This window comes from Mustela nigripes, chromosome 7, assembly GCF_022355385.1.
Source record: "Mustela nigripes isolate SB6536 chromosome 7, MUSNIG.SB6536, whole genome shotgun sequence".
NCBI lineage: Eukaryota > Metazoa > Chordata > Mammalia > Carnivora > Mustelidae > Mustela > Mustela nigripes.
In genome coordinates this window covers 125,293,106-125,320,888 of record NC_081563.1, presented here as the reverse complement: position 1 = coordinate 125,320,888, position 27,783 = coordinate 125,293,106, and the positions used below count along the sequence as shown (strand labels likewise).

The 27,783-nt window shown below is 54.7% G+C and overlaps 2 protein-coding genes across 3 annotated transcripts in view; one reads left to right on the top strand and one right to left on the bottom strand.

Annotated features, from left to right (window-relative positions):
• The window catches only part of RIMS4 (regulating synaptic membrane exocytosis 4), a 58,243-nt gene extending 51,752 nt beyond the window's left edge, over nucleotides 1-6,491 (top strand). For both annotated transcript variants that reach the window (XM_059407078.1, XM_059407079.1), the window contains exons 3-6: nucleotides 1,170-1,282; nucleotides 1,523-1,624; nucleotides 2,121-2,260; nucleotides 4,754-6,491. In XM_059407078.1, coding sequence (XP_059263061.1) covers nucleotides 1,170-1,282; nucleotides 1,523-1,624; nucleotides 2,121-2,260; nucleotides 4,754-4,972 — 574 coding nt within the window. In that variant the 3' untranslated portion in view covers nucleotides 4,973-6,491. The remainder of the gene's footprint in view (nucleotides 1-1,169; nucleotides 1,283-1,522; nucleotides 1,625-2,120; nucleotides 2,261-4,753) is intronic.
• A 456-nt stretch (nucleotides 6,492-6,947) lies between these two features.
• On the bottom strand, nucleotides 6,948-13,874 carry KCNK15 (potassium two pore domain channel subfamily K member 15). The gene is made up of 2 exons (XM_059407075.1): nucleotides 13,541-13,874; nucleotides 6,948-10,372 (listed from the first exon to the last, which is right to left on the bottom strand). The coding sequence occupies exons 1-2, from the start codon at nucleotides 13,821-13,823 to the stop codon at nucleotides 9,663-9,665; spliced, it is 993 nt and encodes a 330-aa protein (XP_059263058.1). The 5' UTR covers nucleotides 13,824-13,874; the 3' UTR covers nucleotides 6,948-9,662.
• Between the last annotated feature and the right edge of the window lie 13,909 nt (nucleotides 13,875-27,783).

The following is a 27,783-nucleotide window of genomic DNA, read 5'->3' as shown; positions in this document are numbered from 1 at the left end:
TAGGAGTGAGGGTCAGATGAGGAAGTGGGCTGCCAGGGCTTTGCTCCTAAAGATCACAGTACTCATCTCATTTAATACAACAGACCTAGGAAATGGGAACATTATTATTCCCATTTCAGAAATAAGAGAGAAAAGCCATAATTAAAATGGGCTGAAGCAAAATAATAATAATTTGTAATAATAATAGTTGTTGTTGACTTATGTAATCAGAAAAGAGATGAAGTGTCTTGCTTCAGGTAGAGCTTGATCCAGGAGCTCACGCAAGGCCTTCTGCCTGTCTGATGGCTTCCTCCTTTGGGTTCCGGATGGTAATGAGATGGCTCCAGTCTTCTGTCTGAGGTTCGAGTCTGGTGGGAAAAGAGAGCTTCTCACTCCCCACAGTTCACAGGAAGTTTCCTAACTAGATTCTTATGGCCTGAATTGGGCCATGCAGAGCTCTCTGGCCCAGGGAAGAAATGTACTGATTGGCCAGGCTGAGCTCACACCTGGACCCTGGGGCCTGCTCTGCTCTGTCCCATGGGAATTGGTGCCTTGGGGAGGGGGGCTCTTCAAAGAAGATTTGAGGTCTCATTCCCAACAGAAGGGCAGTGGCCTTTGGGCAGCCCCATAACAGCAACAAATACAGGCCGCTGAGGCTGAGCCACGGGTCCTTTGCATCTCAAATTATCAGGTGCAGACAGGTCTGCTGGGGCTCTTGTTAAAAGGCAGACTGAATCAGCAGGTAGTGGTGGAGTGGGGTACAGATCTGTTCCTGATTAGCTCCTGGGCACTGCCGCTGGTCCTTGGACCACACAGTGAGCACCGTGGCGCTAAGCCCCGGGAGCCAGGCATGACAGCATCACTTTCCACGCGTCTTAAAACCACCCCAAGAGGCAGGTATCATCAGACCCATTTCATGGAGGTGGAGCCCGAGGCTTGATGAGGGGAGGTGAGGGGATGGTACAAGACACAAAAGCTAAGAACGAGAATTTTGAAGTTGATGTGGAGGTGTTAGGACCATGAACATGGAGGGAGGGAGAGAGAGAACGAGATCTGCCCGCGGCCGGCAGGTGGACATGGGCAGAATCCCTGGGGACTGAGAGGAGCTCTGGACGTGACTACCTGAGTCATCAGAGTCCCCAGTCAGAGCCGGGGAACATTTGGTTTTGTCGCCTCCTTCCTTCTCACAGCCTTAACTACGGGGGAGTTTGCCTGGCGTCAGACGCGCAGTTCAGCGACTTCCTCGGCAGCATGGGGCCGGCGCAGTTTGTGGGCCGCCAGACCCTGGCCACCACGCCCATGGGTGAGTGCCCCGAGACCGTTCCAGGTCTTTCCCCTCACTCCCTCTACCCTAGCTGCATCCACTGAGCACCCAGCTTAGAGCCCGGTCCCACCTGCCAGGCCCTCAAGCAGTCAGAGTTGTTTCTGGTCTTGTTTGCGCTGGGAGCAGGGGAAGGTGGTTTCTTCTCTAGAGAGGAGGGGCTGAACCCTTGGGTGAGCTTCTAAGCTACTTCCCAGTCACTTTACTTGGGGCCTCTTGCAGGGGACGTGGAGATCGGCTTGCAGGAGCGGAATGGCCAGCTCGAAGTGGACATCATCCAGGCTCGGGGACTGACGGCCAAGCCAGGCTCCAAGACACTGCCAGGTGTGGGGACTGCCCTTCTTTCTGCAAGGCAGGGGTGGACATCGGGGAGGAGGTCCTGAAGAGTATCTGGGTCTAGAAGAGAGAAAATTGGGCCCAACTACAGGGGGACCCCTTTGTCCCAACCCCAGTGACTCACATGGGACTAGTGGTTTAGAGTTTGTTCTGAGGACACACTTGAGATTGTCAGTTGACCTTATTGGTTTCCTCCACTGGTTTGAGCTTCTGGAGGACAGCCTTGGCACAGTCAGGCTGAGCAGCTGTGTCCGTGATGAGTGTGGAAGCTGGGGAAGGGGCGAGCAAATCAGGGACTGAGAGAAGGAAGAGGTCAGTGCAGGCAACTGCCCAACGCAGGCTGCCCCCACCCTGTGGCTGCCTACCCAAACCTCAGAGGGGGGCAGCCTGACCCCCAGCAGCGACTAGGCAGCGTCCCTCTGCTGTGCCATGGGCCCACCGTTTGGGGCCCGATTGGAAGTTACCTCCTGGCCTCTGTCCTCAGCGGCCTATATCAAGGCCTACCTGCTGGAGAACGGCGTCTGCATTGCCAAGAAGAAGACCAAAGTCGCTCGCAAGTCACTGGACCCGCTGTATAACCAGGTGCTGCTGTTTCCTGAGAGCCCCCAGGGCAAAGTCCTGCAGGTGAGGGGCCCTGGGGCAGGGGTGTGTGTGCAGTTCTCTACGGGGGGGGGGGGGGGTGGGGGGGGGGGGGGGGGAGGGCTGTCAGCTGGAGGGAGTGGAGCACTGTGGTTGGTCTGAGTGCCGCAGTACAGCTTGGAGCAGGTTCCTTTCTGAGCCTCAGCTGCTTCCTCTGTAAGATGTGGGGGGGGGGGGGGGGGGTGCCTGTGTTACCTCCAGGGAACATCCCTGTGACAGTGGCTTGTGTACTTCGTGCAAGAGAAGTGTAAGTCTGGCCAGTAGGGAGCATGCCGCATGGCTGCTGCCATGGTTCTGGTTCACGTCAGCGCGGCCGGCTCTGGAAGCCGGGGCTTGGCCTGGAGCACAGAGATCATCCGCTGGGAGCGGTGAGGGGCCAGAGAAACGAGGGTCTCCTGGTCGTTAGGAGGTCCTCGGGCTGACTCGGACGAGGAATTGGAAGTAGCCGCCCATCGCGGGCGTCGACAGGGCCCAGGTCGGACGTCTGTGGGAACCACGTGTCCACCGTCTCAGAGCCGCGGCTTGGGCAGCTCAAGCTGATGCCTCCCTGCCTGCTTCTCACCGGGGCAGGCAGAGCAAACCAGGGCAGGCCGGGCCGCTGCAAGGGGCCGAGGCAGTGGGACTTCCACCCAGCGGGGAAGCCCAGGGCCTGTCTGGGGCAGAGCTTTTCAACACGAGGGTTAAGACCCATCCGTTGAGCTGTGAAATCTGTGTGGTGGCTCGCAACACGTTTGTTTGCTTGTTTGTTTAATGGGCTGGACTGAGAAAGGAAACATGTATTGTTCTTCGGGAGACAAGTGGTCGCTGGGGAGGCTCTTGCTTCCTTTGGGAATCCCCTGTGTGCACCCTGTGACGCTGTGAAGCTCTTACTGTATGTCCCTGTCAGAAAAGCTTGGGGAAAGTCTTCCAGCCTAGAGGCCTGTAAATACAATGTCGAACCCCAGAAGATTACCCAGGGGCCACATCGGTCCGCTAGAGGAAGCTCGTGCCTTCTGGCCTGGGCGTCTTCAAAGACGCTTTGGAGAACGCCCTGCCTGGGATGTGGAGGGGGCGGGGCGACAGACAGCCTAAGGGGTCCTTGCTGCGGGGGCGCTCTGACCGCCGCCAGAGCTGGACAGACCCACCGGCACTATACTCGAGGTCCAAATGCTAGTTGTGGTAGTGTGCGGGGGCTGCCGTGGCAAAGTGCCACCGACCGGGTGACTCACACAATAGAAATTTCTCATGGTTCTGGAGCTAGGAGCCCAAGACCAGGGTATTTGGTTTCTTCCAAGACCTCTCTCTTTGGCCTGCAGATGGCCACCTTCCCTCTGTGGGTCCTCGCGTGGTCTTTTTGCTCTGCACACATGTATCCCTATGGCCTCTCCATGTGTCCTGATCTCTTACAACTCCAGTGGGACTGGATTAGGGTCACCCTAATGGCCTCATTTGAATCTAAGGCCCTGTCTCCAAATCACGGTCGCACTCTGGGGGCTAGGGCTTCAACATGAATTTGGGGGGAACACAGCTGAGCCCACAACTCCAGTTTAAAATGAATCCATGCATGCACTAGAGGTGGGCTCCTGCTCAGCTGCCCAGGGGGCCACCTCGGGCAAGTGATTTAGCTTCTCCCAGTTGAAGCAACTGAAACGAGCGTTTTTGTTGCGAAGATGGCCTCTAAGGCCAGTATCACCTTGGGGCAGTCCGACACTGTGCATGGGGGCATGGGCTCACACTGTTCTCATCTCCCCCCTTCCCGTGTGCTAGAGGAGCTGCTAAGAGTTCACAGGGAACTTTCACATCCACTCCTCTGTTCCTTACCTGCGAGGGAAACTGGGGGTAATTTCATTTAGAAACAAGAATTCGGAGACCCCGGGATGTTAGATGCCTTGCCCGAACCATTAAGCCAGGACTGGGATCAGGACCTATGTGTGTCTGAGCCTGGAAGCCGTGCGTGCGTTCTGACAGGCTCTATGGGGTGGCTGAGCCGGCCCACCTTCAGAGAGGGGACGGACCTGAGCACGGGAACCCCCCGGCTGGCTGCCCCGAGACTGTAAACCACACAGCAGGGAAGGCACTGCAGAAAGGAGGCTGTTGGACACAGGAAAGGGCATCGTCAGCCACTTCTAAGAACTTGGTCTCACGTGGGGGGGTTTCCAAGGATCTGGAAGCAGAGCGCCTGGTGGGAGTCGTAGCGGGGACCAGGCAGGGGACTCCCCATGTAGGGTCAACCCTCAAGGCTTGGCATCCAAGACAGAGGAGGGTGTGGAAGGTGGAGTGGAGAGATCTGGCTGGGAGGCAGGGGGGCGGGAAGCCAGTCGTCCAGGCGAACAGTAACGGTGGCACCAGAGCCACGAAAACATGGTCAGGCTCGAGCCATTTTAAGACGGTAACATCCACAAGACTCAGAGGCGCGGGCGTGGGGGTGACCTGGAGTCTGGTTCTGGGCCTATTAGCAGCCCTGGCAGGGTCTGACCCACCATGTCTCTTGCCCCGCAGGTGATCGTGTGGGGGAACTATGGGCGGATGGAGCGGAAGCAGTTCATGGGTGTGGCCCGTGTGCTACTGGAGGAGCTGGACTTGACCACCCTCGCCGTGGGCTGGTACAAGCTCTTCCCCACCTCCTCCATGGTGGACCCGGCTGCGGGGCCCCTGCTCCGGCAGGCGTCCCAATTGTCCCTCGAGAGCACCGTGGGGCCCTGTGGTGAGCGATCTTAGGGCCGGGGTTGGGGGGGCCCCCTGACAAGGCCTGGAGAACGCCCAGCCCCAACCTGGGACCCCAGGCCCAGGGGCACATTGAACAGAGGAGGATGGGGTTCTCCCCCACAGTGGGGAAGCAGAATGGGGAAACCTGCCCCCCAGGGCCCCTCCTCACCCACTCTTTGCCTCCTATCCCCTGAGACCTTCCCTCTCCCAACGGGATTGGCTGCACTTTTGACTTGGCCGGTTCTTGCCCTGGTGGATGTGGCTGCAATCCGGAGAAAGGAGAGACTGAGGTGGCAGAGCGAACCATCCTCCTGTCCCAGACACTGTCCGACTGCTCCCCCTTTTCGCCTCCTCGGAAGCTCGCTGCCCGGAGCCAAGTCCAGAACCCAGCGGCCATCTCCATGGTGCCAATTACCAGCAAGTGTCTTTCCTGCGGCACCGGGTTCAGGCAGCTACTCCTGCCCCAAAGCTGATGGGGCAGCCTTGCAAGGATCCGGAGCCAGCTCCGGGGGGCCCAGAGCCTCCCACTTGATGAGGAGCTTGGCCTCCCTCCTCCTGCCCGTGGAAGGAGCTTTGCCGCAGCCTGTCTGAGTCCATCTGTCTGTCCCTTCCTGCCTGCCCCTCTTCCGGTGGCTCTAGGAATTGGGGTCCAGCAGGGACCAAAGGAAAGGAGGCAGTGCCCTGGGCCTGGCACAGACCCCCAGGGTGCCCTGCTCCGTGGGACCGCAACAAGCTCGTTGAAAATGGTGGACTGGAAAGAACTGGATCGTCTGCGTTTTGGTGAAGGGGCTGCGGGACACTGATTTTTGAGAACCCCAACTCCAGAGAGCTCACAGCCTCTGAATTTTGGGGATGCTGGATTGGAGAGGGAGTCAGTAAAGTTGGGATTGGGACTGGTGGTGCCAAGGCAAGGATTCCTCAAATTAGGAGAATCCCTCCTCGTTGGATGAGGTCAAAGGTCTTCTTGTCTACCCCTCTGCCTCCAGGCTAGGGGTCTGGGGAGGCAACAGAGCTTCCCTATTTTAGTCTTTTTAAACAAACCATCCTATACTAAGGGCAGAACCCACTGCCCTGGCCTCAACTACCTTGGCTCATGAGTGTAAGAATCAGGAGATTCCTTCTCAAGCAGGCCTGGGTAGCTGCCTTCCTGGCCCGGCCCTCCCCGAGGCCTACGGAAGCCCTTTTGCATGCTGGGAGGACACAGGCTGGCCCCTCTTTATAGAAGCACATTTCTGCCACCTCCCCCTGGGAGGCACCCAGCAGCCCCCCACCCCTCATTACCCAGTCCCTGCTGTGTAGGGCGTAGTCCAAGTTAGCTGGGTAGACTTAGTGTTCCAGGCCCCGGGGCCTGTTCTTAGCTTGCATATAGTCCTTACAGAGCTCCAGGACAGGGGCGGAGAGGGGACGGCGGTCTCCCTGCTGGTCTGGGTCTGGGCCTCCTAGGCCTGGGCCTGGAGCCGGGGTCGTGGGAGGCCTGCCGTTCCTCCCCTTCCCTCCCCCCGACCCCCAGGGTTGTAGCTGGAGCTGCCCCTTCTACTCAGATGTTCTGATGTATTATCCTTGATACAGGTTTTATTTGTGAAGCACTCCTGAGGGTTGTGGGCCTCGGTGGAGAGGTCTGGTCTGGGCTCTGTCGGACGGAGGAGGTCGTCTTCCACCTGGAGGCCCAGCTGTGCTCAGTCCCGCCTTCTCCGCGGCCTCACTCTAGGCTGTGGACCAGGCGATTTCTTCCACCCCGAACCCCTTCCCTCCCCTGCCCGCCCTCCCCTCCTCTCTCTGCCCGTTTAAGCCCTGGAAGAGTTATCTCGCCTCCATGGAGCTTCCCATGCTGCACTGGGAAGGGGAGTCGGAGATGCCCCTTTCTTTTCTCGATGAGCTCTCCCGAGCTTCCTGGGATTGTGCTGAGTGGAATCCCAAGGCTGGGGCAGGAGGCCGCCAGGGCCCTGGAGGGCCTCCCATCTGAGGCCCCGAATCAGCCCCTCCCCTGTTTGTTTTTTTTTTAACCAGTGTGATTTCTCCGCTGTTCGTTTATTACTCACCATTTGGAATATTTTGAGCCAGGAGAGCGCCTTCTCTCTCTAGCCGTCACTGCTCGGGTTGTTCAGGGGTAGCTTTTCAAAGACGGGGCAGAGCCTGGCTGTCCCACACAGAGGGCGAGAGGACTCGGTGCCGCCCCCCCCAACCCCCCACCCGGCCAGAGCCTACCCTCCAGGGTCCGCACAGCCTTTATAAAGAGAGAACGCGCTCCAAAGCAATAACAACATCTGGGGGTGGTCACCGAGGGCCCCCCTCACTGACTTTCTTGTTTGTTCTGTGAAATCTCAGTTCACCTTCGGGTGGGGTGGGGTGGGGCTGGAGCCCTGTTTCTTTGTCTAATTGTTGTGAGCACGTGCCCTGCTTCCAAGGGGCTCTGACCATTTGGTGCGGGAACCACTGTCTGTCCTCACCAAGAGATGGGGTTTTGGGGGAGGGGGTGACAGTTCTCAGTGTTAACTTGTCCCCACTGCTGCCTGACCCTCGGCGCACTCACACTCCACCTGGAGAGGCGCAGAGACGGAGCACCGTAGCGGTTTGGGAGCCGCGTGCTAGGGGCTGATTCTTTTCTCAATCACTGGGCCAAAAGTCACACGGAAGGGTACTGTGGGAGGAAGTCTCCATTTCCCTTTGCCAGAATCCGCTTTTCATACAGATGGGAAAGGGCCTTTGGGACCATTGGTGAAGTCCATTTTACAGAGGAGGACTGAGGCCAGGCCAGGCCAGGCCAGGCCTGGGAGTGCAATGGCGCCCCCTAGCCTGGGTCTTCTCCAAGCCCAGGCTGAGCTGCAGCCAGAGCGGGACCCAGTGAGGCCGCTGTTTCACACAACACTTTCTCCTCCCTTCTCTCTGTAGAACCTCTCAGTGGCCCAGAAAAGATGGGCACCCTGTAGCCCCTCTGAGAGGTGAGGCAATTAAAGCCTGGAATCAGGAAGTGACTTGCCCAAGACCCTTCAACAAATGATCCATGGGGACAGAACAGGGGCTCTGTCCTGCTTCGCTCCTTCCTGGGACCTGAAGCCACTGACCAGGCAGGTCTGCCTTGATAAGTATTTGGGGCCTTTAAGCCCTGGGCCACCCAGCCCTGCCTGGTTCCATCTCCGAGGGCCCGGGTTTGGGGGAGAGAGTTGCCATAGAGACTTAGCTCTCCTGGGGTCTGGTCCAGCTGACTTTGGGTACACGGGATCTGGTCTAAGCCTCGGAGTCTGTCTGGGCAGAGGCTCCTGCTGCAGGAGGGGCCATAGCCCCATAGGACCAACCTGAGGGATGTGAGAAGCACCACTTCCTGCCTGGGGCTGGGTGGGAGCGAGGAGGCCTCCCGACGCCTTCAGATGTAACGATATCTGACCTTCCTGTTGTGCTTCTCAGACTTTTGCTTTCAAAGTGCTTTGACGTCAAGCACACGCTCCCAAGAGCCCCTGGGCAGTGGAGGGGGCCAGTATTCTCAGCCCACCTTAGCGAGGAGGGAGCTGAGGCCCAGGGAGGGAAGGCATCGGCTAAGGAAGGTCCCACTGTGGGGCCATGGCTGCGTCGGGACTAGAACTCAGTTCTCCAGCGCTGGAGAGCTGTAGGAGGTGAGGCAGATCGTGTAGGGGGTGGTTACACACTTTACAAGCTGATTCACCATCCAGTTCCTTAAACCAGGAGCTCCTGGGCACCCTTCAGTGTTGAGAGGCGGCGCTGAGCACCCCCCCCCCAAATTTTGGAGCACAGCTGTTGCGTCAGGCAAGGCCACCTGCATTTATTTATTGAGCAGCAGCGCTGTGCCGGGCCCAGGGGACCAAGCCCCCTCCCGCTCCCCAGTAACGATCCCCTTGGCTCTCTGGGAGGGCCCCCTGTCTGTATAGCAGCACTTCAGAGTGGACGGAAAGCCGTCACGTCTGACTCACACGCCCTGTGGGGGAGGCAGACTGTGCCCACCGCACTCCCAGCGATGAAGACTGGCACTTTGTGAGGGCCAAGTGGAGACTTGAACCTGGGGCCTCAGGCAGCACATCTTGAACCCTTTCACTCCACGGCTGCCTCCTAAGAGGGTGGCAGGGAGGCCGGACCCCGGGGTCCTCAGGCTGGGGGCCTTTCCATCCGCCCGCTTTTCCCTCACTCCCTCTCCGGGAGCAGGAGCTGCTCGGGATTTTGGGGAGGGAGGGTTTCCGGGGCCCCTGGGCGGGTGCGGCTCACATTGCATTGTGTTTATGACCATGTAGCTCATGTTGAAAATTAAAGTTTTTGGCTTTTCTAACCCGGCTCGCTCTGCTTTGTGTTGAGAGTTGTGTCTGGGAAGCCAGGGGTAGTTGGTGTGTGAAGGAGCGGATGCTGCAGGATGCCAGCACGCCCCACTGTGGGCGCGGAACCTTCTAGAGATGCACGGCGGCTGGGGCGGAGGGGGGTGGCGGATTCCGGTCCTATTACAGAGCTGGAAACTGAAGCCCAGGTAGGAGATGACATTCCCCAAGGTCACATGATGGGCAGGTCCCAGACAAGGGCTCTTCCCACAGCAGGATGCTGCGTCCAGGTGCCCCAGGGGTGTGGGGGTTGTCAGCAAGGCCCCCCTCATCCTGAGACTGCCCGTGGCTGAAGACGGCCTGGAGGCCACAGCCCTTCACCCCTCTCTGAGCTCTGGGGAGGGTGCACTGACAGGTGACCCTGGGCCCAGGCCGGAGCTGGGCTGTCAGATGGACTTCCGCCGGGCCGGGAGCCTGCCCGCCCCGCCGCTGCCCACAGCCCCAGGACTGGAGGGAGGCGAGAAGCCCAGGTTGTCGCGGGCCCCCATCTGCAGCTGGTACACGCGCGAGGACACGGAGGTGGAGCCCCGGGCGCGGATGGGGCGGCGGGGCGGGGAGCGGCCGCGGCTCTCGGGCGCCCCCAGGCGGAGCGGGCTGGAGCGGCGGGCGGCGCGCTCGGGAGCGTCGGTGCTGGCCGCCAGGAAGCGCAGGACCACGAGGTTGAGGAAGGCGCCGATGACCGTGAGCCCCAGGAGGATGTAGAGGAAGCTGAAGGCCACGTAGGGCGGCTTCCTCTGCAGCGCCTCGTCGCTCTGCAGCGCCACGAAGTCGCCGAAGCCGATGGTGGTGAGGGTGATGAAGCAGTAGTAGTAGGCGTGGAAGAAGGTCCAACCCTCGAAGTGCGCGAAGGCAGCGGCCCCGAGGGCCAGGGTGGTGGCGCATACCAGCAGCCCGGCCACTACCATGTTCTCGGTGGACACCCGTGGCCGCGGCAGCCCCAGGCAGCGCTTGGCCGCCAGCAGGAGGCGCCGCACCAGCGCATTCAGGCGCTCGCCCAGGCTCTGGAAGGTGACCAGCGTCAGGGGGATGCCCAGGAGCGCATAGAACATGCAGAAGACCTTGCCCGAGTCTGTGCCTGGCGCGGCGTGGCCATACCCTGGAGGGAGAACAGAGGGTGGGGGGGTGGGGGTAAGCGCCGGCCATGGCCACCCTGCCTGGGCTCCCTCCTCAGCCCCAGAGCCCATGTAGCATCTTGAAGTACGGCTTCTAACTAGGCCATCCCCGCCTTTGAACCCTTGGGTGGCTATCCCTAATCGCCCCAAATGGTAAACAACCCACCCACCCTCAGCCGGGGAAGGACAAACGGCCTGCGGTCCATCCACACAGCCCAGTTCTGTTCAGAACAGAGAGGCATGAGCTAGGGTTACCCGCGGCCGCAAAGGGTGGCTCTCAGCTGCGTTAGGCAGAGTGAAGGAGGCCAAGCCCAAAGACAACGTCCTGCATGGTTGCACTGAAATGACATCCTGCAAATATTCCGGCACAACTACGGGGACAGAGAGCAGATCTGTGGTTGCCAGTCCTGGTGGCTGGAGGAAGGGTAACCAGAAGGAGGCAAGACAAATTTGGGGGTAATGGAAGCCTACCATGTCTTGGTGGTGGCTGCAGTTACCTGTCAGGCCTTCTTTGTCAAAAGTCGTAGAAGGCTGCTACACTGGGAAATGGTGCATTTCACTGTGTAAGTTATGCCTTGATTTATAAATAAAGCAAAATCTTCCACGGTGCCCCAGTACCCACAGGAGAAAGTATCCACCAGTTCTCTCGCGGTGTCCGAGCTCTGCAGGGATCTAACTCCCCTCCCACTGGTCCAGCCTCACCCCGTGTTGCTTCCCCAACCCTCATGTCCCACCTCCTCATGCCTCATCTCATCGTTTTTCCTCCTCTGGACTGCCCTGCACCCTGCCCCCTGGTCCACTTCTCCTTCCCACATCCTGCTCCAAGCCAGCCCTTGCTAAGCCCTTCTTCAGTCTGGTGTAGCACATGTTCTCTATCATAGGGGGACCTATGCGCCACTGGGCGTCCTTGAATCCTGGACCACTGCGCCATCGCCAGGGAATGAGCATTCCTAGAGAGAGGCGCGAACACTTTCTTGGTATTCTCAAAGGGGCCCATAACCCAGGAACAGTCAGGTGGACCTTCCCCCAAAAGAACACCCCTCCTCTAGCAGATGGGCACCACCTGCCAAAATGGAAATACTCAAATACACAAACCCTGGAACCGTGCTGTGCCACAGGGAGCAAGTCAGTCCCACGAGGTACACACGTGGGCAAAGTGAGGGAGGCACGTGGGTCATCACCAAAGCATCGCTGCTCGTGGTGAAAACTGGACAAGCTAAGCGCCCATGGAAAGGGGGATGCACAGCAGTGGCTCCAGCGGGGGTAGTTTTGTCCCTGACAAGGACATCTGCCTGTATCTACAGACACCTTTTCTCACAAGTGGGAGGCAGTGGCTGTGTGCTACTGGCATCTACAGGGTGGAGGCCACCGTGCACGGGGCGGCCCCTCAACGGGGTTATCCAGTCCAGCAGTTGGATAATGCCAAGGTCAATTACGGTTTTCAAGCAACCCAATGCAGGGTCAAGAGACTCGAGACCCTATGATCAAAACCTGAGCTGAGATCAAGAGTTCGACACTTAACTGAATGAGCCACCCGGGCGCCCCACGGTGGCACAGTTTTTTAGGTTTTTTTTTTTTTTTTTTTTTTTTTTTTTTTAATCACCAAAAAATACTCGGTGAAAAAAGGCAAGAGACCGAACCGTGTATACAGCCTAAGATCCCCTGCCGGCTCTCTGCAAGGCTGACTTGTGCAGCCCCGATCGCACGGCGCAAGCTGGCGCCCCCAGGTGGCCAGAAAAGGCAAAACTCCGGCTATTTCCACTCCGTAGGTCTCTTTCCCAGGCTCGCAGATGCCAGCCAGGAACCCAGGTCAGAGAAGACCAAACCCAGCTCCAGAGGTCTCCAGATAGCGTGGGGGTGGGCAGAAGGGGTGGATGGGGTCTCACCCACTGGACACGTCAACAGAGAGTCTTGGGCTGAGCCCAGGTAGGGAAGCAGGGGTGCCCGTGTTGACACAAGAGGGCATAAAGGGCTGAATGGGAGCTGGGCCCACAGCTGGCAAACAATGAACTGTTATTACTAATTAATAGTGCCTCTTTAGCCTCAGGCACCACGCCAGGCATTTTACACACTTGACCTCATTTAAACCTGGCAACCACCCAGTAAGGTAGCAAGAACTGCATTTGCAGTCGAGAAAACTCGGGCTCAGAGAGGTACATCCAATTGCCAGAGAAGATAGGAGGCAACAGAGATGAGAACAGAACTCTGGGCTAGGTGATTGTAGAACTCAGGCTTTTAACCCACAGCTCACATCTACTTGCAAGGACATTATGAAAAAACTTTCTCCAGTGCTCGGACTTCCAGAGTGGTGATCCAAGCTCTGGGGTTGTGTGTGGGGGGCATGCCTAGATATCCACAACTGGGACCTGGGCCGGCCTGACACCAGGCCTGGAGCCCTGCAGAGCCTGCTTCCCTCCTCTCCTGTTTCCCCAGGCTTCTGCTCAGCAGGTACCAGCCAGACGGTAGCCATGGCAACGGCTGAAGGTCCAGATGCTGCAGAGAAACTGCTCTGGATCCCCGAGGGTGAGGTCCAAAGCTTGTGGTAATCAGTCATTCCTTCAACAAATATTTATTGAGTGTCTACTATGCGCTCGGCTGGGTACACTGCAGTGACTAAGACAGACTAGATCCCGTTCTCGTGGAGTAACAGAATAATTATAATACAAAAATCAATCTCTATTTTTTTTAGTGCTTTGTGTGTGTCAGACCCTGCGCTAAAACTTTTCACATGCATTATCTCCTCGGCAATAATGATCTCAGCCCAGTCCCAAGATAAGGGAGGCCTATTAGCAGCCCTACTTTTTACAGAGGGGGAAACTGAGGCTCAGAGAGGTCAAGCAACTTGTCAGAGGTCACACAGCTAGGGTGATAGAGCCAGGCAAGGAAGCCTCCATCTCCAGCCACTCGTGCGCTCCGGCCCGCTGCCTCTGTCTCCCAGCCCCCGGAGGTTTCCTGAGCTGTCCCGCGTGCCACCTCCGGGCGAACTTGAGCTCCTGACTCCTCCCAGCCCCGCCCGCATGGGACGCCGGCCCCCTTCGGCGAAGGGCAGCTGAAATGACTAGTCCAAAGCCACCCAGGCGAGCAGGGGCAGAGAAGAGGTTCGAGCCCGGGCAGCGGGGTGGAGGGGGTGGGCGCGTCGCGGGGCCGCTCACCGATGGTGGTGATGACGGTGATGGCGAAGTAGAAGGAGCCGGCGAACTTCCACTGGCGGCCGGCGCGGTGCGGCTCGGCCTGCAGCGCCAGGCGCTCCAGCTCGCGGTAGTCCTCGGCCGAGAAGCCGTACTTCCTGCGGAACTCGCCGCGCTTCTGGGCCAGCAGCCGCTGGCGGCCGCGCTCCGCCTCGGACTCGAGCGCGTCGAAGACGGCGGCGCCCACCAGCAGGTAGGACAGGATGCACAGGATGAGCGCGGCCGTGCGCACGCTCTGCTTCCTCATGGCGGCGCCGCGGGCCCCGCGCCCCGGGCCCGTCCATGCGCCCCGACGGCCGCTCCGCCCTCCGCCCTCCGGCCCCCGCGGCGGGAGCGGGCTGCGGGCCGCTGGACGCGCGGGCGGGGGTGGGGGGAGGGGACGGAGGCGGGGCCTCGAGGGGGGGCGCGGAGGACCGAGAGGGCTCCTCCCGTTGCCCCGCCCCCTCGCGACACCTGCCTTTGTTTACCCGCCGGCGCTCTGGGCGCAGGTGTCTCTAAGCAGCAGCGACCGCTGGAGCAGAGCGTCCAAAGCCCAGGTCTGCAGATGTCCGGTCTCCACCGCTATGGGCCTGTGACCTTGGGCCAGTCAGCCAGCAGAACTTTACTGAGCACCTACTGGGACAAACTAGCATCCTGGGGTACCCGGAGCCCATATCCTAGAAAGGAGGTTTGGCTAACAGACTCACAAAGATCATTGAAGACAAGCGTGAGACAGAAGGGAGTTAGTCTCTGGGGGAGGTGGGCGTCGCCCCACCGAGGTGGTGGGAAAGGCCTCCAAGGGATGACTGGGGATGGAGCCTCCAGGCAGCAAGTGCAATCCTTTAAGCAGAGAACCTACATGAGCTGGTACCGGGGAAATGGGGTGCTGGGGGGTGGAGGAGCAGGGAATAGGAGGACAGACAGGGGACCTCACACAGGGTCTTACAGGCCATTAGCCCGGAAAAGCTGTAAGCAGGAAAACAAACACACACCAGTGATCTGATTGACATTTTTTCAAAAAGAGTGTCCTGGCGGTCCATGGTAAAGGGGTGGAGGCTAAGAGCGAGGCCGCTTAGGAAACTCTGTAGTCCAGGAGCGTGGGGGTGTGTGGGGGGTCGTCAACCAGGGACACGGCCTCGGAGGTGCAGAGAAGCCCATGGATGGGAAATAGGGTGGGGAGCTGGGGCTGGGTGCACACAGCTAGCCATATTTCCCAGCCTCCTTTGCACTTACAACTGTCACCAGTGGCCTGTGGGCAGAAGTGACCTGTGTCAACTCCCAGGCCTGGCCCATAAGCCCCCTCCCATGCTGTCCTCCACCTGTCCGCCCCCACCTGTGGGCTGAATGGTAAAGGTAAAGTCTAAGTGGTAAATGGTAAAGGTAAAGAGAGGTAAAGTCTTTAGCAGAAGGCACAGACACAGGGTGGAAGGAGCCCGGGCACCCGAATGACCCCGCAAGGCCGCCTCCATGCCAGGAGCACCGATTCTGAGCTTCTGTTGTGTTGAGCCCCTGAGCTATGTGCTCAGTCTGTTACCCCAGCCGGTGTTACCCTGATGCGTGAAGCAGCTGCACCTGCTGGTGGCCTGGATGTAGGGGGCAAAAGGGGACTCCAGATGACGCTGGGTCTTTGGCCTGAACAGCTGGGTGCTTGGACCGCTTTCCGTTGACCTCACTCCCCAAGGAATGAGGTCATTGCTGCCGCCCAGCACCAGAGTCCAGGGTAGGTCTTTGTGGACACTCTGGGCAAGCACCCGGCAGCCTCTCCTGCAGGTGTCCAGAGCATCTGTGTGGCCTGGTCTCTGCTGCAGCCTTGGCACCCATCCCCCAACCCCCCATCTCTACTCCCGCCTCTCTCCTCCGCCTCTCTCCCTGCAGCCCCTTTGTGTTTTTTTTTTTTTTTTTTTTTTTTTTTTTTTTGCTTCAGACACACTGAACTATCAACTCCTTGCACAAACTCTTGCTTTGCTTAGAACAGTCCCCTTCCCATCACACTCAATAGCCCACATTTCTTGAATGACTGCCAGGAGCCAAATGCCCGGTGAAGCTCTTTACAGGTATCATTGCATTTTGTCACGACAGCCTCCTTACGCTGTAGGCGTGGCTGGCGGATGCCCCGTTCCTCCTTCAGCTCCCAGTTTACCAGACGTGGCCATCCCTGGCTACCCCACAGGTGGCCTTCTTTCGTGCTGGTCTTTGACCAGCCCTCCAGCCCTCTTGCCTTTGGCCCCTGGCACTGTGATTTTCCCATTCCATATCTGTGTTCCTCTGGAGGATAGGGATCCTACCTTGGTCATCTTCCTCTCCCTGGCACCTGGGTCTGGCACAGCACACCTCCCGTGACTGTGGACAAATGAGCAGCAGCGGCCCGTAGGAGTTCAGGGCATGGGCTCTGCAGCATGACTGCCTGGGTTCAGATCTCAGTCTGCTGCAGGGTTAGAAAAATTCCTATCTCATAAGGTGCTGTGCCCCGTCCCTCTGCAGAGATGCCCATGTTCCTTCCCTGGACCCTATAAATAGGGTAAGATACACAGCAGAGTGGAGGGAGGGTTTCGGGTGGAATGAAAGTTACTAATCTGCTGACCTGGAGGTGGGAGTTTATCCTGGACTATCAAAGTGGGCCCAGTGTCATCATAAGGGTCCTTATTTGTAGACACGGCAGGCAGAAGAGGGACAACCTAGGAGGTTTGAGAAGCCATTGGCCCGATGTTGCTGGCTTGGGAGATGGACCAAGGGGCCACAAGCCAAGGAGAACAGGTGACTTCTAGAATCTGGAAAAGGCAAGGAAATGCCTCCCTAGAGCCTCCAGAAGGGAATGGAGTCCTGCAAGTCCCTCAGTTTTAGGTCAGTGTGACCTTTGTAGCCCTCCCGTCCTATAGAAGGGGAGATGGCACATGGGTGGTGTTCAGGCCGCTACGCTGGTGATCATTTCTTTGAGCGGCAGCGGGAAATGATTTCAGCAATTGTCAGGATGGAGGAGCCCGTAGGCAGGAAGCGCTAAGCAGTCTCTGGCCCTGAGGGCTCATCTGGAAGCATTAGCCACTGTTTCAAACATCACAAGTGAGCGAAACCCCCAGGCCCCCAGAGACATTATAGCATGTGTTCTGACTCAGTTCTGGGGCCGAATCAGGGGACTTGCCTCTCTACCCCTCTGGGAAGCCGGACTGCAGCTCTGTGGCCCAGAGGCCATATTGGCAAGTGGCTTCAGCAAGTTTGCTTTTCCTGATTCCTGCCCAGCTTTCAGAGGAGCCGGAGCCTGGGTCACAGTCTCGATGGCTGGGGGTTGGAACATCATGGATTTACTGCCTGAGAAAGGGCTGGGAAGAGCTTTCCGGGGACAGTTAATGAGTCCTGGCCACTGACACTGGGCTCACAGTCCAGCTCCTCCACTTTCTAGGTGCGTGAGTGTTGCAAGAACTCTCCTCTGGCCTTGGTTTTCCCATCCGAGACACGCTGGTGGTAATGATGTCCACCTCGTGGGGACCATGCCGAGAACATAAAGGATCTTGTGTGTCGCTTCCCAGGAGCCCGGTAGCAGTAGCTGCATCTCCTCTCTTTGTACAACTCACTGTCTGCCTGCAGATGTCAGGAATTCTTTTTCTGGAAGTGCATGTCTGTGCTAGGCTTATTCACAGACCTTCCTGACAGAACCCTCACTTTCCAGTGCGGGAAACCAAGGCACAGAGGGGAGGACACCTCACTTGCCAGGTCCTGATGGCCAGGTGGCAGCTGAATCAGGGCCATGTCGTCCCCAAGGTCACAATCCTTCCAGGGCACTACGCCACTTCGTCAGGCATCATGCCGCCAGCTCTATCCCCCTCCCATTGCTTCTCTGGCTTCCACCTTCCCCATCTCTAAGCTGGAGTGGAGGACCCCCCGCTGGCTGCCCCCAGCACCGTGAGGGCCCCCGTGACACACAGCTGAGCCCTCTGGGGGTGGGTATTATTGGGGCCATGGAGGAACTGTCTGGCCCTGCCAGGCAGGTGACTCGGCCGTGTGCTTGGCATCTTGGGTTCAGCAGCTCTATTTTAAGCCAGAAGAGGTTAGAGTTTGTGGGTGTGTATTTCTCTGCTTGCAAAACTGTCAGCTGCCATCACCAAAAACAGCAGCACTCCAAGGCACCCCCTTGGGCTGCCCCTCCCTCTGCCTCTGCCACTCCTTCCTCCCTCGGGAACCTGAGGGGACCCAGTGATTTTCCTCTGTCCCTTTATGCCAGAGTCACACGCGGGGTCCCTCAGCGAGGCCTTGGGTCCTCTTCCAGGACCTCAGGGTCACCGGCTTGGAGGATAAGGAGGAAGGTGATCCCAGTCCCCCACTAGACCCTGGGTGCCATTCAAAGCATTCTGCATCCCTGTGAGTCTAGAGCCTTCTGAAAGCTTTTGTGAGTCCGGCAGGCCATGCCGCTCCCATGTCAGAGAGAAGACACCGACTCGGAGAGTGGAAGCAGCTACCACATAGGGTGACAGAGCGCAGGGCAGAAGAATGGGAGTTTCTGAGGGAGGCAGGCCTCAGTTCCCTCTTGGACAAGCGACTTCACCTGCAAGCCTCAGTTTCCTCATCTGTGGCATGGGCGTAAAGATATCGGCCTCTCAGTATTTCTGGGAGGATTAAATCCAAATGTGAAGGAGCGCTCCACACAGAATGGGTGCCCCGGAAGTGTTACCCCTTCTATCCAATTAGTTTTTTCCTTCCCCTTTCCACACTGCTTATTCCCCAGGCTTCCTGGGATCTTAAAGGATTGATTTTTATAGTTAGAATATAGTTCAGTAATTTTCCACAAGCCCAGAGGGCCCAGGTGTTTTTCCTGATAAGATCTCTCTCTTGTCTCTGTCCTAAAAGAATGGATTATTTTGGCCTCAGCTATCAGCTCCTTCGAGAAGGCAGCTGTAACCTTTCTGAAGCCCGAGTATCACTTAGGAATCCGGGCGGCAAGAAATCAAAAGCTGCCTCTTGCCAGTTTAAAGAACACTACAGGCAAGATCTGGGGTTCTTTCTTGTAGAATCTTCCAGGCACTGGCACACAAACCGTATGCTGGAAACTCGGCATGCTGGAGAGCTGGAACCTACATCAGGGAATCACAAAGCCATACCCAGTGCCAGGGCGGGGGGCGGGGGGCACCATGGTTCCCAGCCTGGTGCAGACACTACTCGGGGGACAAGTCAAGTGGCAGCTATCTGAGCATGACCCTGTCTCTGAACTGTTGGGACCTGCCAGAGATGCTCAAAGGATTCCCAGTGTGAATCTGTAGCCATTTGGTTGGAGCCTTCGGGAGTTCTCCACTTTCCTGAGGTTGGGTATCTTTGGGTTAATGGAGAGATTAAAACCTTTACTCTGGTTAATAATTTTAAAAATGAGGGGCACCTGAGTGGCTCATTTGGTTAAGCGGCTGCCTTCGGCTCGGGTCATGATCCCGGCGTCCTAGGATCGAGTCCCACATGGGGCTCCTTGCTCGGCAGGGGGCCTGCTTCTCCCTCTGCCTCTGCTGCCACTCTGCCTGCCTGTGCTCTCTCTTTCTCTCTCTCTCTGACAAATAAATAAAATCTTTAAAAAAAATTTTTTTTAATGAGTGATAGGAGTACAGGAAGTTACTAAGCGATTCTGTGTCCTTTCATGTACGATGGAGAATTTTCACAATAAAATTGATTTTTAAAAGAACCTTTCTCTCTCTCCATCCCCATCCCCCTTTGGTTTCCACAGGAGGGTTTCTCTGTGGGTTGGAGTGAATTGGAAGGACATTTGCTGAGCAGTTCCTAGGATCCAAGCAGGAAGCGAGGTGCTCAGCAGGTGTCTCCTCAGGTCATCCTCACACCAGGACTTTCCATCCCACCTCCCAGGGGAGGAAGCAACTGTCAAGGGGGGAGGGAGCCGTCCTAGCCTGTCCTGCTGGCAAGCTCTTGCTCCAAAAGGCCACACTTCCCCTGCTCTGAGGAGCATAGCAGAGTACCAGGATAAGATGGCGGTCTTGGCCACATGGAAACTGGGGTTCAGGCCTGTCCCTTCTCCTACTAATGCCCACCCCTCCCATTCCCCTGTCAGCATAATGGATTGGAATTAAGGGACATCTGAATCAAAGGGGACAGGGTTAGATTTCAGAAGACATCATTGTCTGGAAAGGTCAAGGCAAAGACATAAAAGATACTCAGCAAGGCACGTGTTCAAGTTAGTGTAGCACAGAGGCGCTCTGTCCCCTGTGGTAGCCACTAGCCCTAGGTGACCACTGATCTTTAAATCAATTAAAATTCGGGCGCCTGGGTGGCTCAGTGGGTTAAGCCGCTACCTTCAGCTCAGGTCATGATCTCGGGGTCCTGGGATCGAGTCCCGCATCGGGCTCTCTGCTCAGCGGGGAGCCTGCTTCCCTCTCTCTCTCTGTCTGCCTCTCTGCCTACTTGTGATCTCTCTGTCAAATAAATAAATAAAATCTTTTTAAAAAATCAATCAAAATTCAATTCAGCTTTAAAATTCAATTCTTCGGGGCACCTGGGTGGCTCAGTAGGTTGAACCTCTGCCTTTAGCTCTGGTCATGGTCTCAGGGTCCTGGGATGGAGCCCCATGTCAGGCTCTCTGCTTGGCGGGCAGCCAGCTTCCCCCACTTTCTCTGCCTGCCTCTCTGCCTACTTGTGATTTCTCTCTGTCAAATTAAAAAAAAAACAAAAACAAAACAAAACTTAAAAAATATTTCAGTTCTTCAGTCACACCAGACACATTTCACGTGCTCATCAGCCACAAGTGCCAGTGGCTAGGACATTGGACAGAGCTGGTCAGAACCTCTCCGTCATCATGGAAACTTCCATTGGACTTCGCTGGTACAGGGAGTCAGCACAGACTTTGCAACCAGACTAGCTGCTTTTGAATCTCGGCTCCACAATTTAGCTGCTGTTATCCTGGGCCTCAGTTTGTTCACCTGTAAAATGAGGCTAATAATCCCGGAGAACCCTCCATATCCAGCGCAGCTGCGACCAAGGTTAGTTTGCGAACATGTGGAATTATTTTAAATGAAATGCACCTTGAACGTTTGCCATTCTTATCTTCGAGTGTGGAGCTGTTAATTGGCTTTTCACGTCACCCTCCTTACATAAGCTACTGAATCTCTCATCTGATTTCCGATTTGGGTTTATTTTAAGCGGAACAAGCGTTTGAAGACACGGTATAGCCGCTTGAGCACAGAAAGTCTCTAGATTCTCATGGCTGCTTTTATTCTGGCTCTCTTGTCATTGTTTCTTCCTTGCCTAAATTGACAGTATTTTTTAGCAACTCATCTCTATCGAATTTTCATAAAAACGAATCTCTCCCTTTTTGCACTCATATTTCATCTGCGTGTGGAATATCGTTACAATAACAAGCATGGCACATGAAAACTGGTTTGGGAACACTCTTTTTTTTTTTTTTTAAGATTTTATTTATTTATTTGACAGAGAGAAATCACAAGTAGACGGAGAGGCAGGCAGAGAGAGAGAGAGAGGGAAGCAGGCTCCCTGCCGAGCAGAGAGCCCGATGCGGGACTCGATCCCAGGAGCCTGAGATCATGACCTGAGCCGAAGGCAGCGGCTTAACCCACTGAGTCACCCAGGCGCCCCTGGGAACACTCTTAAATGTGCCATTTGTCTTAGCTCAGGCTGCTAGATCAGAACACCACAGACTAAGTGGCTTACTTCGCACGGTGATGGAGGTGGAAGTCAGAGATCAGGGTGCCAGCATGCCAGGGTCTTGGCGAAAGCACTCTTCCTGGTTTACAGACAGCGGTCTTCTCATTCTCGCTTCCTAGGGCAGAAATCAGAGAGAGGGAGCAAACCTTCTCATCTGTCTTCCTGTAAGGGCACTCATCCCATGCAGAATGGCTCCACCCTCTTGACCTTACCTCCTGATACCATCATTGAGGATTAGGATTTCAACCTAGGAATTTGGAGGTGGGGCGTGTACAAACGTTTGATCCAAAACGTCATTCTGTGGTGGGGAGCAGAAGGAGGGCAAGAGTGCCAGAGAGTGGCCCTCCAGCTCCGAGCATCCATTATGCCTGGGGCAGAAGCTGTGTTCGGAAGGAATGCGGAGCACAGGTTAGCCTGGTGAGCTGATTAAACAGACATTGGTAAAGAAAGCTGCTTTGTGGGGACCCTGGGTGGTTAAGCAGCTGCATTAAACTCAAGTCATGATCTCCAGGTCCTGGGATGGAGCCTCACATTGAACTCCCTGCTCAGGGGAGAGTCTGCTTCTCCCTTTCCCTCTGCTCCTCCCCTGCCTCATGCTCTCTCTCAAATGAATAAACAAAATCTTTAAAAAAGAGAAAAGAAAGAAAGCTTCTTTGTCACACTAACTAAAAGGCTAGTGTGGCATTGTCTCTGGAAGATACCTGCCCAGACAGAGACTACATTTCCCAGGCTTCTTTGCGTTTTAGCATAATCACATGACTAGTTCCCACCAATGGAATGGGAGTGGGAGCAGCACACATCATCTCCACGCCTTTAGGGAGCAGGTGAGCTTCTCCATCCCTGCCTGCAGTCTAGCTGCAGAAGGCTCCCAGGCCCAGGAGTTTGGTGGAACCACAGCCTGTAAGCCCCTGGCTGACCACACGAGGGATCTCCAACCAGAAACCACCTGCCTTGGAATATTATGTGAGTAAGAAATAAATTTCTGTTGCGCGAAGCAGCTGAATTTTGGGGTTTGCTTGTTTTAGCAACTGCCATTATCCTAATTAATAAACTTACCATATAGGGCTATTGCGAGGATGAAATTTGATGACAGACACATCACAGACTCTTCAGTGAGACTTTTCCTGTTGCCTCATATTTCCAGTTAAAACCACAAGATGCTAAATGCCCCCCATATTCCAGAAAGCCACAAGACCCATGTCTGTAGGGCCTTCTGAAGGATGCCATGCCAGCTTTTACCCTTCCCCATCCCGGCCCCCTCAGCATAAGCAGAAGATTCTTCCCCGTAAGCAGAAGATTTGAATTTGAGAATGAATTTTTAGAGTAAGGAGAAATGACCTACTTTTCCTTTTTCTATTTTCTTAGGGAAAGAAGAGAGGGGTACTCCCCTCATCCTGACAGATTCTGCTGGTAGATATTTGGGGTTCCTGCCAGAAGTAGTGCGTGATATCTGATTCTCTGACTGCTTATCAGACAGACTCGCTCATCTGCCCGTAGTGTTTGTTGAGCTGGGAGAAAGTGGTTCAAGAGAGATGTCAGGGCGGGTGGGGAGAGCACTCTGCACTCCCAACCGTTTGGCCACGAAAGGATGGGCGAGCTTCCCATGAGCTGAGTAGGTGCTGGGCCATCTGCTCGGTATCTTGCCCAAAAGGGATGATCGTTTTGCTTTCCAGGAAAGAGGACTCTGGCAGAAAGGGGCTGTGAACTGTACTTCTGGGGACAAGAGTTTGAGAGAAGTCAGGGCTCCTAGGTCTCCCCCCAACAGACTAGAGACCACTGCAAGGGCCCTGAATAAGCTCCTCACATGGCCCAGTGATACCAGCCTTTGAACATTTGCCACGCAGAAGGAATCCATCCCCCTGAGAGGACTTGAAGCAACGCCAGCTAGATTTTTGCCCCCTTTTCTTCTCTGCTCCCTTCAGGCCTCATAAACAGGAGAAGCTAGAACTTAGACAGATTGGGGGTGAGAAAGGTGTAAGAGGGACCCTCACATTGCTCTCAGGGCTGTGGAGAACTATAAGGCAGAGATTAAGGGCAAGATTCTGGAGCCAGACAGCTTGGGTTTGAATCCTGTGTCTATAACTTAATAGCTGTGTGACCTGGGGCAAGTTGCCTCACCTCTCTGGGCCTTAGTATATGTAAGATGCCATTAATAATAGTACCTGCCACGTAGTGTTTCAAAGTTCACCTAGTTAGGCCACTTAACTGTTTGTTAAGTTAAATAACAATGCATTCTTGAGGTGAAAAGTCAGTCCCGATTTAGCAGAGGCATTCAATAGGGTATGATGAGATGTTCAAGCCTAGATTGAAAGGCATGGACAAGGAGAGGTTTGAGTGAATGTGTTCAAGGACCGTGACTGAAGAAAACCCATTTCTGTGTGTCCTTCACCAAGCTCAAATTGGTCAATAAAACAGAGATACAGGTCAAGTATTTAGATCAATTTGGGACACATTGAAACCCTCAATACATGTTAAATATCATTGTTATTCAAACCTCTTCCAGGTGGGGGATCAAATCCTTTCTAAGCTTGATTAGTTTGGGGTGATAATATGAATAGCTTTTTTTGTGGTCTCCTACTTGGTGGTCTTTGTAAACCACCAAATTTCATAAAATATGTATGAATTTAGATAACAGTCCTAACTCTGTTTGTGAAGTAAGAACAATGGGGGGGGGTATCCACGGGTATTGTTTATAATCACCCTCAGCTTATACAAAAATGAATTTCATCACCTCTCCGATTAGGAAGGTCAGCAGTTCAGGGTAAAGGATCGTCCTACAGATGGTGTCCATTTGCCTTAATGACATTCCACTGTGTTGTCCTTATTTTTAGTCCCAGTTCAGTGGCTGGTGTCTGAAGACCTCCGATATCAATTACATAGATTTTGCAAGCACCTAGAGCTGTTGTCCCCTGTCTTCATGGCTGCCCTGTAGGACTGGGATTGTCTCCTGCACTTTCATGATGAGGGTGTTGAGGATCAGAGAGGGTCCAGAGATTGACACAGCTGGCCCCAGAGTCTTGATGTTCCCGGAAAAAATCCATCTTCTCCTCTGGGTTTTATACGTGTTATAGGGACCTCTGCTCCACGTGGTCACCCAGGGACCCAGGCTCCTTATTTCCTGAGTTCATCATGCCTGAACACAGACTTTTATCCCGGAGACGAGGGCTCTGTGGATGGAATTTAAAATAGTATTAGCCCTACTTACTTGTTGCCAGTAGAAAACACAGGCACTTTCCTATCTCACTGCAGTTACAGCAGACATCACAAAGTACTCTGACCCTCCTTAACCACCACACTGAAATTATGACAACTAGACTAAATCTTGTTAAAAAAAGAAGCCCATACATAATTGTCTCACACACTTTTTTTGTTTTAGTGACTGTATTTTGATCATTTGTTTCCCTTGTAATGCCATATATTTTATTTTATCCATTTACTATTACTACTCTGAGAAGGAAATCATAGATTTTACCAGCATAGGCTCACAACTCTCTTAGGTGCTTCTGGGTATAGACTGAAGCCAGGTCCCCATATGAAGAGAGCAGGGAGAAACCGAAGGAAGAAGCAGGACACTCCTGGTTGGTAGGTGGCAGTTTTAATCATAGCCAGGGAAACTCCCATATGGGGCTTGTCTTGGGCAGCAGCAAAACCAGTGATGCCTTACACCTGCCCCCCAGATCTTAAAAGCTTATAAAGAAGTCCTACCTGGGCTCAGTCACACACACCATGCAGGTGTTTTCAATGCCACATCAGCATCTAAAGGCTGTATCCTTGGAATGGTCCCAGGAAAGGCAAGTGGAACCCACATTACAAGGACAGGGGCAGGGGTGGGGAGTCTCTGAGTTCCGGGTACAGCTCAGGGATCAACCTGCAGTCGTCTTTTTTATTGTGTTCCCCAACAAGCTGTCTGAGGAGACCTAGGCTCATAAAGAAGAGTTAAGAACCATGTTCTAGAGACTTGAAGTCCTCCACTGGGTCCCCTGCCTGGGACCAGGGAACAAGGGCAGAGAGCCAGTGCAGTAGCTTGGACGGTGCAGGGGAGAGGGGGCTTATGGTTCACATCTGGAATCATAGCCCGTGGCCAGACCTCAGTCACCTGCCAAGAAGATGTGGTCTCTCTCTGGGTTCCCAGAAGGAAAAGACAGACAGTTTGGAGAACAAGCATCCAGGCTTTGCCCCATTATCATGTCACTTATAAGGACTCAAATTCGAGGAGGCACTAGGACCCCTTGTCTCCGTGATTTCTGTGGGAGGCGGGTGCTGGGCACCAGGGGCCCATCTTGCTCATCTGATCTGCAGGTGCATCAAATCAAATGTTGCTGGGAGGTGGTGCTGGGGCCCGCTGAGGCTGTTCTTCGCACATCTTCCTTCTGTTCTTCCAACATGCCGTCTGCTTTGTGTCCCAAGAATCCACAGTCTGTCGGGGACTGGTGAAATTAGGACAAAATGTACATCCTTGAAAATATAATTATAGCTCCCATGTATGTAGAGCTTTTGTTTGTCAAGCACTTTCATAAGCCTGGACTTATCGGGTCCTCAACGCAGCCCTCGAGCAAGGCAGGGCAGAGACAACCATTTCCACCACAGCTGGAAATGGGGCTCAAAAGGAGACTTACATGCTCAAGGTCACAAACCAGAGGCAGAATCAGGGCTGGAACCCAAGTGTCTGTCGCCATTCATCAGGGATGTGGTAAATACTTCCCATGTGCCAAGTCCTGTGCTGGCTTCAGGGACACAAGGATGAATCAGAAATCTATTTGGCTTCTAGTGAGCAAAGCCCAACAGAAAAGCCAAGAATAGACCAGTAATTACACTGCCCTCTACAATTATATTTATCAGGACTCTTTTAGCTCAAGTGATAGAAACCCAACTCAGCCTCTTTTAAATATAAATGGAATTTATATTGGTTCACATAACCAAAACATTTAGGGATGTATAACTTCAGGCATGGCTGGATCCAGCAGCTCAAACCCTATTGCCTGGCATCTGTTTCTCTTAATTACTTGGCTCTGTGCGATTTTAATTTTCAGGCACTCTCTTCTCAGGGTGGCAGACATAGATTCTGGCAACCGAAGTCTTACCCTGTAATCGTTCGGCTACTTGAGTCAAAATGATGGTAACCCTATCCCAGTTGTTCCAGAAACAGTCTTGAGGCTTTGAACGGAATGGCCAAACCGCCTACCTGACCTGTTGGTGCCATTCTGGATGCAAGTAAGGAGGGGTGGAGCCGTAAAAGTGAAGGAGGCTGAGTCTCATAATCATTTTGTGGAGGAGACCACCCACCTGAAACGCCTGCTAGGAATGTTATGTAACTGAGAAATTGTGGTTTAATCAGTACGCTGTGGTGTGCCACAGGGGGTCATGGTGGTGGGGTGGTCTGCCCCCAGATGCAGGTGACAAAGGAGTGCCTTGTCTTTACAGACATTTAAAACTATAGTAAAACTGGCTAGATTCGATCTGCTTTTTAGCATCACCCCATACCAGTAAATCTAAACATGGCCAGCGTTAAAATATTCCTTCCCCAGGAAGAACGCTCCCGACGGTGGTGGTCGGGGACTCCTTACTACTGGACTCTTGTTCACCCCAGTTTAATAAAGACCTGATTCGGGGTTTAAGTAGCCATATGATGAAGACCCATATGTACACCACAGTGATTAAAGAAACATAACAAATAGGACTGTTGACGTGAAAGTTTAAAATAAGTGTAAGTTTCGTTTGGAGATCAAATTCGGATGGCTGAGTAACCTGCTGAGTGGAAGGCCCCAGGGGGACTTCCCATCAGGGGCCTTCCTGGGCATCTGGAGTAAGCAGTGAGATGGTGCATCTGGTTTCAAGACCTTGGGCTTCGATGGGGGTGAGCGTGGAGCACAGGGCAGGGACCTGGAGAGGACAGGAAGGCCACGGAGTGTGAAGAGGATGTCTCTGGGACTGGGGGATGCAGAAGGGTAATCAAGACATGGAGGTCCAGTCCTCGAGAGGAGAAGAGAGTCAAGGTCAAAGTCAACCACCTGTGCTTGGCTGCCGCTGGCTTGCAGCTTGGGTTAATGTTGCCCATCCCACCCAGAGTGGATGAAAAGACCTCGCCCAGCAATGAGATTCGGAATATTTTCAGGAAAGTCAGTAGTGAGGGGCCAGGAGGCAGTGAATGGGCCACAGATAAGAACCAGATCAGTGTGATGGGACACTTACAACTGTGCTCATTGACCAACCTCAGGGTGTCCAAGAGGCCAGGGCTGTTGCCCTTGGGTTCCTCCTAATGTTGTCATTAATCGTAGCAGAAGAGGAGAAAGTTCTTGAGAATTGGCTCAATGGCAACCCTGTTGCTGAGAACATGGCTGAGATCCTAGACCGCATTTTAGCCATCAAGAGGCAGGTGGACTTTTTTTTATAGTACCTGGTACCTCCAATGAGGCTGCTGGAGTTGCCCCTTGAAGAAGACCCCCTGCCTCTTGTTAGCGGAGTAGCCAATACATGTGTATGTTGATGGGAATGATCTGGAAGAGAGGGAGAAATGGAAGGCACAGGAGGGGAAAGGGGGCCTTGTAGGGCTGCATCACCCAGGAGGGCAAGAGGGGTGGGAGCCAGTG